This window comes from Pelobates fuscus, chromosome 8 (genome assembly GCF_036172605.1).
Source record: "Pelobates fuscus isolate aPelFus1 chromosome 8, aPelFus1.pri, whole genome shotgun sequence".
Lineage (NCBI taxonomy): Eukaryota > Metazoa > Chordata > Amphibia > Anura > Pelobatidae > Pelobates > Pelobates fuscus.
In genome coordinates, this window is record NC_086324.1 from 78,843,383 (window position 1) to 78,857,658 (window position 14,276).

At 39.9% G+C, this 14,276-nt stretch overlaps 1 protein-coding gene across 1 annotated transcript; it reads left to right on the forward strand.

The window, feature by feature from the left end:
* The first annotated feature begins 1,559 nt into the window (after positions 1-1,559).
* Positions 1,560-7,692, forward strand: LOC134570787 (gamma-crystallin-2-like). Its single transcript, XM_063428760.1, has 3 exons — positions 1,560-1,649; positions 3,780-4,022; positions 7,362-7,692. Exons 1-3 carry the CDS (start codon positions 1,641-1,643, stop codon positions 7,635-7,637), a joined length of 528 nt encoding a protein of 175 aa, XP_063284830.1. The 5' UTR covers positions 1,560-1,640; the 3' UTR covers positions 7,638-7,692.
* The last annotated feature ends 6,584 nt before the right edge of the window (positions 7,693-14,276 follow it).

A 14,276-nucleotide genomic window follows, 5' to 3' on the forward strand; every position in this document is an offset into this window, starting at 1 on the left:
TCACTATTGTGGCCAGAAAGAGTCCCTGTGGGTTTTAAAATTCGCCTGCCTATTGAAGTCTATGGCGGTTCGCCCGGTTCGCCCGTTCGCGAACATTTGCGGAAATTTGCGTTCGACGTTCGCGAACGGAAAATTTTATGTTCACGACATCTCTAGAATCCATTATAATTCTAGAAGCAAGAAAGAGGGCGTATACCGCGCCTAGTAGTTTATATATGAAAAAAATACATACATGTATCCTTGAATATTCCAATTAATCGTTACCTCAGAAAATAATTAAGATAAAAAATAATAGTGCAATACAGTAAATTTTATCTTAAAAACAAATAATTAATAGCTATGTACAGTCCACTCACATTGAGATGAGCTATAACAGAGCTCTGCTGTGGAGCGCTTGGACGGTACAATCCCCGTCTCCACAGCAGAGCTCTTTTATAGCTCATCTCAATGTGAGGTGACTGTACATAGCTATTAATTATTTGTTTTTAAGATAAAATTTACTGTATCGCACTATTATTTTTTATCTTAATTCTTTTCCGAGGTTACGATTAATTGGAATATTCAAGGATACATGTATGTATTTTTTTCATATATAAACTACTAGGCGCGGTATACGCCCTCTTTCTTGCTTCTCTATAACTCACAAGGTTGGGGAATCCTTGTTTCTGTATACTGTTGCCTGATTACTATAGTGAGCGCCTATTATTTTCCTTTTTTCCATTATAATTCTAGGTAAGTCTATTGGGGCAATTAAGAAATTGTAGTACTAACACATTTTATTTAACACAATCATACAGAATTATTTGCCAATGTGGGAATTGCTGGAAACTCAAAATTATCTAGAAGTAAACATTTACATTTCTGGCAAAACAGACAAATTATCTTTCAATTATTTTTATTCCTAACAATTTGCACATGAATGAATGATGCTGTAAACATTTTGGAGTATTTCCGGTAAGTTGTTTGGTATAAATGTTTTTGGGTTCATAAAAGCTGTCCATCACCAGCTGTGGCAATATAGATACACGTGCATACACTCACACAGTGAAGTTATAAATATGTCAAAAGCTTTTCCGCAAAGTGCCGATGTGTAGTCATATACTTCCTTCCAATGAAACATTTTCTAATAATAGTTATTAATAAAATGTCAAGATAACTAATGATACAAGCAATGTTTTGAAAAAGCATCTACTGCAACAACAATGTTCTAGATACCGGTATCTCTGTTTTATTTTAATTTTTTTACATGCAGTGTTGCAAACATTTTTTTATTGAATGTCAACAAAATGAAATTCAACTATTAAACTATTTACTATATTAAAAATATATGTATCATATTTTACACAATGGTCTTTGTAAACCGTTCAATTAATACTGCAGGGAACAAACAGTTTATAAATACATTAGCTTATTCAGGCAATTCTTTATTTCTATACGTATAACAATGAACCAAAGCTTTTAGTAAAACTACAGAACCACATGACCAAATAAAAGCTATACATTCTTCTTAGTAGACAGAAATATCACAATCTATTTAAATGTACAGTACACAGGCATCAGCATTATATGGCCTATATAAAGGCTATGTCATGTTCACTAGTCAGCAGGCACTGAACTGTCACATCTAAATCACATTCAACATGGGAAAGGTATGTGAATGGTTTGTTAACTTTTCCTAATATACATTTTTTTATGCAATTCTGTATGTTTTTAATATTATAATTTACTATAGTATGACAGTATATAGTAGTCAAAATTCAATATGAAAAGGAAAAATATGTATAGATTTTGTACAGATGAATAGATGATAATGTTGGTCAAATTAGATGATAAGTTCTGAAAAGTTAAACCTCAAAAAAGGGAAATACTTGAATATTTAGTTATATGTAACACAGCAACAATATTACTATCCCTATTGCATCCGATCTTACGAAGGCCTAATCATCCACATTGTCAATTTACCATTAAATATCTCTAATATTAAGACCCCCCCAAAAAATTGAACTTTATAGAAATTGAAGGAACATTTCAAACACATAAAGATAAGTATTCTTTACAGTAAGAACAATACGGATGTGGAATTCTCTGCCTAAAGAGGTTGTTTTATCTAGATGTTTAAATAGCAACTGGATGAACACTTGTAAATATATAATTACAGGGAAATCATTTTTAATATATGGGATAACTTATTTCTTATTTGCAATTCTGGGATGAAAAAGGAAAGTTTTCATAGTTTGTAGCAAAATTAGAAAGTGATTCAAGACTTTTGTTTTGTCTTCTTTTGGATCAACAGCAAAACCAGGTAAGAAAGGCTGACATTAATGGATGCAAGTCTCTTTATCTAACTATGTAATTTTTAAGAGCTTCAGTTTGCTGAGGTGCTTTATGTATCTGGAGTCTGCCATTTTTAAAATGGATTAAAGTGCTGATTTTAATAGAAATTGATACATTTATATATGGGCACTGAAACACCTCTGCATCTGTCAACCGGGCTGCTGGGCAGGTTTTCTTCCAGCTCCATTAGTGGCAAGCAAACTTGGCTAGAGCTCACCGGCTAATAAATCGCAATGTAGTAAATAGAAAGGGAGGGGAACAGCGCTACAGTACTGATCACAAGGGGGGATAGAGCTGCACACCTGAAAGGAAGGGTAACCCTCAAACCCTTCAAAGAATGGAGAGAACAAAAGACAACAAATAGGGTGCGCTAAATAAAATAAAGGGAGATGAAAAAGTCTTTAGGTACAATGTGGACCTTGAGTGAGTGTTCTTAGGTTCTTTCTTTGGGATCTCAGTAGTCGAATATGGAATACAAAAGCAGAGAGGGGAGACCAATAGTGCAAAACCGTAATGCGGAAAGGATCACGAACAACACAGACGTGGAGAAGTGCAAACTTACAATTTAAAGAGCTAAGCCCAGCTCTAGGTAAAACAGCATACAGTGGTATTTAGTACTCCCCACATGTAGGATATTGCCGGACAATTGGAGGTGTTTTCACAAGATTCTTTACACCATCCCAGACAGACGTCAGCATATAAAATATATAAAAGATGGAAAAACCCAATGGTGCAATAACTTTGGTAATACTGCAACAACAGACAACACTGAGGTCCTAAGAGTGCCAACTTACAATTTAAAGAGCTATGACCAGCTCTGAGTAAAACAGCATACAGTGGTATTTTAACTCCCCACGTGTAGGATATTCCTCTAATGATGATTGCAGTGCCGGTCTTATGAAAATAAAATCACAAGAGAGGGCCCATAGTGTTTTCCATATATAAAATGACAGTGGAATAAAAAAGAAACGTACTTACAGTGTTCAGAGCAGCCACACTGCTCTATGAACCAAGCGTGGGTGGAATAATCCCCACCAGGGATTTCTTTTGAAGTACTGGATCTTGTTTAAAAAAAATCAGCCAGGATAAAACAGCAACTTATAAAGTAAATGTACTAACCAAAGATAAGTGGTAGTCACAAAATACTTTAATTAAAAACAAAGTAAAAATACACTATTTTTACTTTGTTTTTAATTAAAGTATTTTGTGACTACCACTTATCTTTGGTTTTTACAGGATCTGCCTCCCTAGGCTGAAAGTCTGTGCTCGGGACAAAGAGTAGAGCCCACAAAGGCTGTAAACACCAGATCTGCCATTTTTACAAGCTACCTTTCCATATACATCCAAAGAAAAATTGCTGAAAAATACATACATGTTTTCTTTGGGGATATATCTACTAAATAGTGACTTTGAGACACTCACACGGTTAATATAATTGCTTTTAGATTTTCTTCTACGAGGACAGAAACTTCCAAGGACGCTGCTATGAGTGCAGCTCTGACTGTTCTGATATGTCATCATATTTCAATCGCTGTAACTCTATTAGAGTGGAAAATGGAAACTGGATACTCTATGAGCACCCTAATTACAAGGGACATCAATATTACCTATGGCGCGGAGAATATCCTGACTTCCACCAATGGATGGGCTACAATGACTCCATTAGATCCTGCCGCTTGACACCTCAAGTAAGAATTGCACCTAAATAAAAAAATATATGATCAAGTCATTGTTAAAAATATAAATTATGAGACACGTTGAATTAATGTTAAAATAACTATTGTTAAAGTGGTACCATCACTTTGCAGAATTCTGTATTCACAGTAATCCTTTTTTTTCGCATTCTTGTTCACTTTCAGGTTTATTCACTAAAGTGAGAATTGTTGGGAATTCAAATCGAATTCAAAGTGAATTTCAAATTTAATGCCAATGTAAAGGAACTAAAAGACTAGCTGACTTGTAGAAGTTTTCCAGCTCGGCTATTTTGACCTTAAATTTGAAATTTATTTTGAAAGTTTTCATTTCAATGAATAATCCTGTTTGTATTTATGTATTGTTGGTTGTTATTCTTCTCAAATGTTTTGTATTATAAAAGAAAAAAATAGGGACTCAATTTAAGAAGCAGGATCTTTGGCAAAATTTGATAAATGGCAAACCTTAAGCACTGATCAATTTCAGTTGCTGTGCTAATTTATCTACAAGGAATAATTTTAAACAATCCCACAGAAAGGCACACTGCAGGTATCATAGACAGATCAGAACAAAATGGCAGTGCACAGCTATTGAGATCCAGAGTAAAGAAGAAAGGATAATGAATAGAAATAAAAGATAGAAATAAAGGCAAAAGGAAAGATAGAGTATAATCATTAAGGTACAAGGGTCTAAGTAAGAAAAGATTGAAAGGGGAAAAAAAATGCTTCTGCTGTAACCCAATCTCTACGTTAGGGCATGCTATGCTGTCCTACAAAAGGAGGTCTTTAATGCAATTAGGGCAACATAGCACACCCTAACAGTCTTGCCTATCCTTGACCCATATACTTACCGTAGCTCCCTGACAACTGAGGCAGTCCAATTGCAGCCAATCCAGTCGATCTGAGTCATGTATTGGCTGCCAGGGGAGGGCTGGCAGCCTATGGCCTGGGGGGCAAATCCAGTCAAGTGGCCCATTGCACCAAGAGGAGAGTAAAAACACCTTTCCCATGTGATTGAAAGAGGGGGTGGGGGTAGCAGTCACCTAAACAGACACTCAATGACAAGCACACACACACTTGCTGATTTGGCGCACACTAAAAAACACAAACTCACTAACAGGCACACGCACACACTCACTGACAGGCACACAGACACACACAGAAAGACACACTGTCATAGGCATACTGACACACACACACACACAGGCATACTGGCTGACATACACACACAAACTGGCACACACAGAGACATACTTGCACGCACACACAGACATACTGGCACGCACACACACACACAGACATACTGACACACACAAACACCCAAACTTTACACTTTTAAAACCAGTAGACAGTGGCTGGGTAAAGGGACAGGGCTGTAGTGGGGGGACAGGGGCTGTAGTGGACGGTATAAACTGTAATTGGGGGGTTTAGGAAATGTAGGGGGGATAGGGGCTTAAGTAGGTTGATGGCTACAATTTAGGAAAGGGGTTGTGGTGTGGGTGATATGGGTTGCAATTGCGGGAAGAGGAGCTGTAGTGGGGATGTTATGGGGCTGTAGTGGGAGGCATGGGGCTGAGAAAGGGGGCAGGAGCTGATAGGGGGAAAAAGGAGCAGGGAAAGGGTGGGACAGAGCCTTACTAAGGGACCAGTGCCTGACTAAGGGACAGGGGATGGCTGAGGACAGGGATTGAGGAGGGGGGAGGGGGCTGAGGAGGGGGACTGGGGCTGAGTAGGGGGGCAGGGGCTGAGGAGGGGGGCAGGGCTGAGGAGGGGACATGGGGCTGAGGAGGGGGAGTAGGGGCTGAGGAGGGGACAGGGGCTGAGGCGGGGACAGGGGCTGAGGAGGGGGGGCAGGGCTGAGGAGGGGGGGAGAGAGGGGGCAGGGCTGAGGAGGGGGGCAGGGCTGAGGAGGGGGGAAGAGAGGGGGCAGGGGCTGAGGAGGAGGGAAGAGGAGGGGGGCAGGGCTGAGGAGGGGGGAAGAGAGGGGGCAGGGCTGAGGAGGGGACAGGGGCTGAGGAGGGGGGAAGAGAGGGGACAGGTGCTGAGGAGGGGACAGGTGCTGAGGAGGGGGGAAGAGAGGGGGCAGGGCTGAGGAGGGGACAGGTGCTGAGGAGGGGACAGGTGCTGAGGAGGGGGGAAGAGAGGGGGCAGGGCTGAGGAGGAGACAGGTGCTGAGGAGGGGGGGAAGAGAGGGGGCAGGGCTGAGGAGGGAGGAAGGGGGGGCAGGGCTGAGGAGGGGAATAAAAAAAAACCTAAAGTGTATTTCCCCCTCCCCGAGTCTTACCTTAAGCCAGGGAGGGGTGGGCAGCAGCCAGCATACAGCAACAGTCAGTGAAGTCTGGAGCCTGCAGTCAGTGGAGTCGGCCGGCCTCTCCTGATGATGTCAGGAGGAGGGGGCGTGGCTTCCTCTGCTCTTCTCCCAGACTCCCCAGCGGTCCTGGGAGAAGAGCAGTAAAAGTCATGCCCCCTACTCCTGACATCATCAGGAGAGGCCGGCTGACTCCACTGGCTGCAGGCTACAGGAAGAGTGAGGTAAGTTGAAAAATCCGAGTCCCCAGCCAGAGGCAGGGCCAGGGCCAGAGGCAGGGGATTCAGATTTTCCTTTTTTGCTGGATGTGGGCAGCCCTGGCCCCTGGGTTTAGGGCGGCCTGGGGGGCAATTGCCTCCCTGCCCCCCTTCCCAGCCTGCCCCTGTTGGCTGCACAGGTAATGCCTCAGTAGACAGGCAGGTCAACCAATATATAATTAATAAAATGATCATATATAATTTTATATATCAAAATATATATATAAAATCACTCTTAGAATAAAATTATATTTATATATTAAAAATACCATAATTTATAACAGCACAGCACATACATCAGATAATTTAATTTGCAAGCCCTATATTTGACCCTGTAACTTTCCAAAACCCATGACACCTGTATTAAATTATGTTTCATATATAAATTCATGATGTCAAATGAAAGCCCTATTTCTCCTGAACAAAATGATCTATAATAAGTGTGGGTGTACGTAATATGAAAGAGGTATATTATGGTTGAACAGACATAAGGTTCAACTTCTAGTATTAGTTTTGGTTCAGAACCGGAACAATTGCCTCTGTCCTTAAGGGGTTAAGATCAGACTCCCAACATTAAAGTTACAAACCAGAATCAACACACAAAAAAACCTGTTGCATTATTGTGCCAATTATATAAGAGGGACCTATGTTTTTATTACTTATCAATATTGAGAATTTTAAGAACAACTTTATAAGATAATGAATAGAAAAGTTTTTTTTTTTTAATTTGCATTAAACAAATTTAATTTTTTGTTGTTTTTTTTTTCCCAGCACCATGGTCCATATAAACTTAGGATCTATGAAAAAGGAGATTTCAAAGGTCAAATGATGGAGTTCTCTGAAGACTGTCCTCAGGTCTACGAGAGATTCCGTTACAATGACATCCACTCATGTAATGTATCTGATGGTCACTGGATGTTCTATGAAGAGCCCAACTACAAGGGACGTCAGTATTACCTGAGACCTGGAGAGTACAAAAGATATACTGACTGGGGAGCCATGAATTCCAAAATTGGGTCATTTAGACGTGTCCACCATCTATTCTAAATTAAAAGACAGATGTCTTTTTTTAAAATGAGTATCTAATAAAATCTAAAAAGTTTGCCTTTGTGTCTATGCTTTTTTATAATAATAAAAAAAATGATAGACCCATAGCATTGTACAGGAGATTTACAGATGTATACTGAAATGTTTCAATTTCAGTTTATAACTAATGTACAAACACCTGCAATTATCAATCTTGTTTCCAGTATATATCATCTGAGGATAACTGGTATATCATACTGAATAATTAGAGAAAAGTGAAGTCGAGAATAGGCAACATCTTGACAATGGTTATCAATCTCAAAACGTGCAGTACCAGGATACAGTAAAAACATGGTCATAAACAAGTAGAATCTCACACAAGAAGCACATAGAGACAATGCTTTTTAACCAGTACATCACAAAACATACAATAAAAACCAAAGAAAAAAGTTACTTGCATCACTAAGATTTTACCTTACAGCTGAAAGCAGCAAGGTGAATGGTTAGTGTAGGACTCACCTAAAAGGTTTTGTCTTGATGTAGTAGGTAAGCTTACACTTGAATTACCATTGGAGTGATACTAAAATACCTCCACTTTTTTTAAAAAGAGATTTGGGATAGTGCGCAAGTAACTCTTTTCTATGGCATTTGTTGTATGTATTAGGGCTGATGTCATTGCTGCCACCCAGGAGTAGTGGGAGGCTGAGCACAGGGCTTAATTTTGTGTGGATCGTAATACATAACTTGGGTTTTGCAAGGTCTGACTCTAGGTAGGGGTTAGAGGAGCCCTTAAGTTTGGTTGCCACTATATGTCATCTCCTCTAGTAAGAGTAGCAAGTCTATAGCGCCTACTGCGTTTTGCAAAGCCATAAGAGGAATTTTGTTTGTGGAGCAAGAATTTAATTGCATAAAACATAGTAGTTATTATTTTCAATAGACTTTAAAAGCAAATAATAGGAAAAAAAACTAGCAAGGCTGACAACTTTTAGAGAAGTGGAAAGATTATTACAGAGCTTCCCAGTGTTTTCCACGCTCGCCATTCTCCTGGTACATTGAAGTAATAACAAATAAACCGTGCTATGTAGGCGCTCAGAATATAGTACAGTGAAGAACCTGATTCCACTAAGCAGCTCACACACGTGTAGGTACCTCCAAACCTTAACACAATAACATGCAAATGTATCACTTCATTTTAAAAACACACATAATAGTGATCCAAAAGGTATGCAATTTATAGGCATTCAGAAAGTTGTTACAGACTGGAGAGGTGATGATTTGGTGAGAAAAATAAGCAAGGCTGAGATGAAATGGATTTTTGAATTAGACACTCTACATCCTAGAGGTCTTAATTATGATTTTGAACTTTGTCATTTTTTATAAATTATATATTTCCTTTTTTTTTTCCCTTTCCTCTCAGCCTTTGCACATTGTTTTCACTGTGATGAACCAAGATGCTTGTAATTTAATCTATCTATGCATTTTACTTATAATTAATCGGTCATGTACCTCTTTAAGGTAATAACTTCATTAAAGATTAATTTGTGTACTTATGTACCCCATACATATGGTTGATAGGGCAAATTGCTCCATATGGACCATACGAGCCTGAGTTTATCTCTATATTTTGTAAAATCATTAATTAGATGTGTGTCTCTTTAAGGGAGTAATGCTATTGAAGACTCTTTTATGTATTCATGTAAATAGCAAATGGTAAGATACCCGACAAGCAGGATCTAAATGTGTCCACAGAATCTTTGGTAGGGGATAACCCTTCAGTATAAGATAACTAAGTAGATAGGTGGTGGTCAAAGGGCCCAGGCAGGCACATGAACACCGGTAAAGATTCTGTGATTCTACCCTTGGCGAACAGAAAATAAAAAAACACCTTTATTGTAGGGTATAAATTCCCTGAGAAAATAAAGGAAACTTATAACTAATAACCACATCTAACGAAAAAAGGGGGAGAAAAATAAAAAAAAAAATAAAAAAAGAATAAAAGCATAACCTAACGCACGTTTCGGCGCTATGCAAGCGCCTTTCTCAAAGGTAAAAGACCTTTGAGAAAGGCGCTTGCATAGCGCCGAAACGTGCGTTAGGTTATGCTTTTATTATTTTTTCACTAGCACTTTTGTGTGTTCACTAGGTGGGGGGAGATTCTTGAGATAAACAGGAGATTTACAGAGAAGTTTAAGTTTCTACTAGGTTGGAGTTTTTTGGAGTTCTAATAGTCAGTTATTTACTACTCTCAGTTCTAGCAGTCAGTTCAGCATGATACTTTGTATTTAGCGTACTTTGCAACAGTGTGAGCAGCAGTAACCCTTAGGGTTCAGCGGTGTAGACATAGGCTGTAAAGACTATATTACAGATTCCTCAATATGTTGTACACCTGATGAATAGTACGACAAATAGACTTTATATCTGTCCTGCAGCGTCTATCTGTTTACTACAGTGTACCGCAGCTCACCGACACTGCTCTGCTTAGAGGCTACTGAATAGGAGTACGGTCTGCTCCACGCTTATTCCAAAGAGGATCCAGAGGGTCTGCCGGTATTAAATGGACAGTCTAGCAACGCTCTAGGTGTCCATACAGCAGTAACCTCTTATCCCACTAAATTAAGCGACTCACGATCAGTCTCACTGCTAGGTGAATTGGGATAGACTTTCTTCTAGGCGTTATCTGTCATAAACGGTCATATATTGTCCGACAGTAAGCTCTAGATAAGTCTATTATTAACAAGTCTACAGAGTGTGTGGTCTAGATACTCCCCTGTCGGGTAATCCATTACGTACGGATAGGATTTTGGGAGTCATCAAGTACAATTGACACTTTGTTGTCAACACTGAGGCATTCCAAATGCAATAATCCCCTCACCTATCATAGACTAAGCAAGGGTTCTCTATACAGGGGACAACGTCCACCATTCTATACAAGATCCTTAGACCATGATCAATATGCATCAGTCACCCCGCATGCAGATCATAACTATATCCTAAGGGTCTGATGACATTATCACGAACTACCATACTATCCACTCCTATCTCATATTGATATAGCACTATCTCCCCCTTTTTTTGTTAGATGTGGTTATTAGTTATAAGTTTCCTTTATTTTCTCAGGGAATTTATACCCTACAATAAAGGTGTTTTTTATTTTCTGTTCGCCAAGGGTAGAATCACAGAATCTTTACCGGTGTTCATGTGCCTGCCTGGGCCCTTTGACCACCACCTATCTACTTAGTTATGTATTCATGTACCCTACACATAAGGTGAATAGGACAAGTTGCCTTACATAGAGAATATGAACTGCTGTTCGTTATAATGAAGTGACATCTCTTTGTTTCTATTTATTTTGGATTTTAATGTCCATGGAGTTAAGATATTACATTGACCCCCCCTTTCCTTCTCTTCTATGTCCACATTTTATATGCAATACCGAGCATACAAATGCTATGGAAATATGCTTGAAGACTACATGTTTGCCAATAATAAAAATGGCGGTTACGAACAAAACGGAAGTGACGTTGCGGCAAGTATGATACGTCACTTCCGGAATTATGAACATTTACAACAGATGATGGGAACACCCCTCTCCTTATTTGGTGATCCGGAAGACAACAAGCACCAATAGGAAAGGACTTTCTGGCTATTTAAACCGGTGGGATTATACAAGCAGGATACCGATTGAAAAAGCCTTTCTACAAGGCGAAATGTGTCTCGGACGAGGACTCATCTCTTCACCATTATTTTATGGGACTTTTATTTTGTATTTTATGTAAGTGTTTTACAATAAATTAGTTTTATATTGTTTATATGAGCCTACGACCTGCATCTATTCTCATGCAAACAAAGAAGAGTAGTGCCCTCTTAAAGGCACATTACCCATTACACTGAGAGTCCAGTTTGGATTGGCTCTCTCAAAGGTGAGCAAGCACTTGTACTTGTTTTACTGCCACATTGGGTTGAAGATAACACACTAGGACTCTGGTCCATTGTTCCCTTTCTCTCCCTTTCTTTGAGGATTACCATACAGTTATTGAAGAAGCTTGGTATTTGCTTTAAAATACCTCTGCGTTTATGATCTGAGCCTATCCCTCTCAGGCTCTGAACCATGTGAGTTTGTTATATATACAGCTCTTCTCTCTAAGAATACGAAGTCCAGATATACTACACTATTGTTTCCATTATATTTTTTTCCCTTTAGATTTTCTCGTATTGCATACCCCTTAATATAAGGGTGAGTCAAGTTATTTAGATTAGCGCTCCACTGGGTCTTGTTTGCTGTGACCTTTCTGTTCCACTCTCCTGGTACATTGGCCCAAGTGAGCGCTGATTTGTCGCTGCAGGGCGCAGGCGACCAGTCAGAGAAGGAGCGCCCATTCAAATGGGGATTTTATGTCCTTTCTCCTGATTGGGCGGCGAAACCCCTCTCCTCCCCTACTGCCAATTGGTGAAACCAGGTTTTGCGTCCTTTCTTCTGATTGAGCAGTGAAACCCCTCTCCTCCCCGAGTGCCGATTGGTGTAATAGAACTGGTTAGTACACTTCAAACGCACCCTTTCGCCTGATTGGTTGTCAAAACTCCTCTCCTCCCGGCTAGCTGATTGCGCGATTTGGTTTCGCACCTTTCAGCTGATTGGTTGTTGCTTGGTTTAGGCGCATAGTTTGAATTTGCCAGACTCAACTAAACAACTTCATGGAACTCTTTTCAGGGATGTACAGAGCCGTGAGTCCCAGACTTTATAAAATGATTTCTCAGGCTCTGTACATCCGATCGTCCCACTTTTTGCAGGGATTTAACCTCCAGAACTGTGTGGCGTTTGGTTACTAAAGGGCAGTAAGATTTAACCACTGTGTCTGCTGTTCCAGCTTGCAGGGAGATGCAATGGGGAAATCCTTGTAAGGACTAAGAGAGCTAGTTTCCCTACCCGGTTTCCTTGATCCCAGCTAGGAAGCAACCCCGCTAACGGAGGCACCCAGTCAAGGTACATGGAGCTCCACTACAGGTAGCTCCACCCTCAGGACCAGAACAGGACAGGAACTAGAATTCAAATGAGACCAAAGGGTATAAAGGGTCCCTCATCTCTTCACACACCAGTCTTTTTTTCTGTCCTCAGACAGACAGGAATTTCCTAACATTTTTAACCTTTTTATTTTTTGGCCACCTTCCCATGTGTACCATGGGTCTTCCAGACAAAGTTAAGCCTCTCTTTGTTCTGAAGCCCCCAGTAAGCAGCCTGTTTGTGAATAGGACTAACTGGGGTAGGTTCAAAATTAGATATTTGAACTGCTTTGTGGGATTATTATTATGTCCTTTTAAGTGTTTTGTGGAAGTTTCTATATTTTGTGAACATTTACATCTAGAAGAAATTTTCTAATCACAGTGCATAAAAAGTGTAAGTCACTCTCTATCCCCCAACTATGAGTGTCTGTAATTTGCTATGTTAGTCCTCTCTATTCATATCTATTCATACCTTTTTTCTACCGAATTCATAGGGTCTTACTTTATATGGGCTCCTTTCAATAGAGGCTTTCTTAGTATACTGGCTGGCTCAGTTCGTGGGATTTTATGGCTGTTCATGCAAAATTGGAGCAAAAGCATTGGTGTCTTGTTCTTATGAACGCGCATGCATTCGGTTAATAAATTCAGGGACTCCTTTGCCTAAGTCTAGTCAATTCACTAGCTAAAATAATTCTAAGTGCAGTTCATTTAATTTCAGTTGTATTCATTTTAAAATTCGTTTTCGTTTGTGTCTGCCCAGCAATATAATACTATCATCCAGGTGAGTTTCTTCCATAGTCGCTTTTTTCAATTTTAGGCTTCTTATTTTTTCTTTTTTTTCAATTTTTTTTGTTCCTTTTTACCTTTTATAGTATGACATCTCCTTCTACCTCCAGATACTCTATATCCAGAAACCTGAGGTGAGCCAATATATCCTATTTCTGGGGGGATTAAGATCCCTGCAAACTTTAGGCCCCCACATAGTATGCATGGCCTTTTTATGTTGTTACAACCCAAGTAGAAGCTGGGAAAGGTATCCAAGGAAATATAAGGAGAAGAGTAATCGGTGTGTGCGCAGATAGCACCTGAAGGTTTGAATTTATGCATCAAATGCCTAACTGAGGTTGCTGAAGAGAGCAGTAAAAGACATTCCCTCAAAAGGATTGGAAGGCCTGGATATCCCAAGCAATTGCAGAAGTGATTTCGCCACTGTTTTTTGGTGGGGACTACTTGCCAGCCTTTTACCCTGGGACTATGGCCCCTTCAATAGAACTGGTTAGTACACTTTAAACAGGCTCTGTTCGTGCAATTGGGACTATATGGTTCGTTTACCAAACAACCGCACGAACATAGACCACATGAGAGCTTGTTAACACCTATTAACAACTTGGAACGTTTTTCACTGCAGTGTTCTAATTGTTTGTCTGGGTGGCCGCGATTCCTATGAAAAATGAAGAGGTGGTGGCCATCTTGTTCACATGAACGTAAGCAGCAGTTCTTCTTTACCCTCAATCTAGAATCTTTTCTCTTATTTGTGGTAATTGCTATATCACTACAAGGGATTGCTATGATCACCATGCTCCCTTGGATAATCACTAGCTCGTGTAAGAGCTGTTCCTGCTACAATCTCTGAAGGAAGAGAGGTTCACCCACCAGAACCTG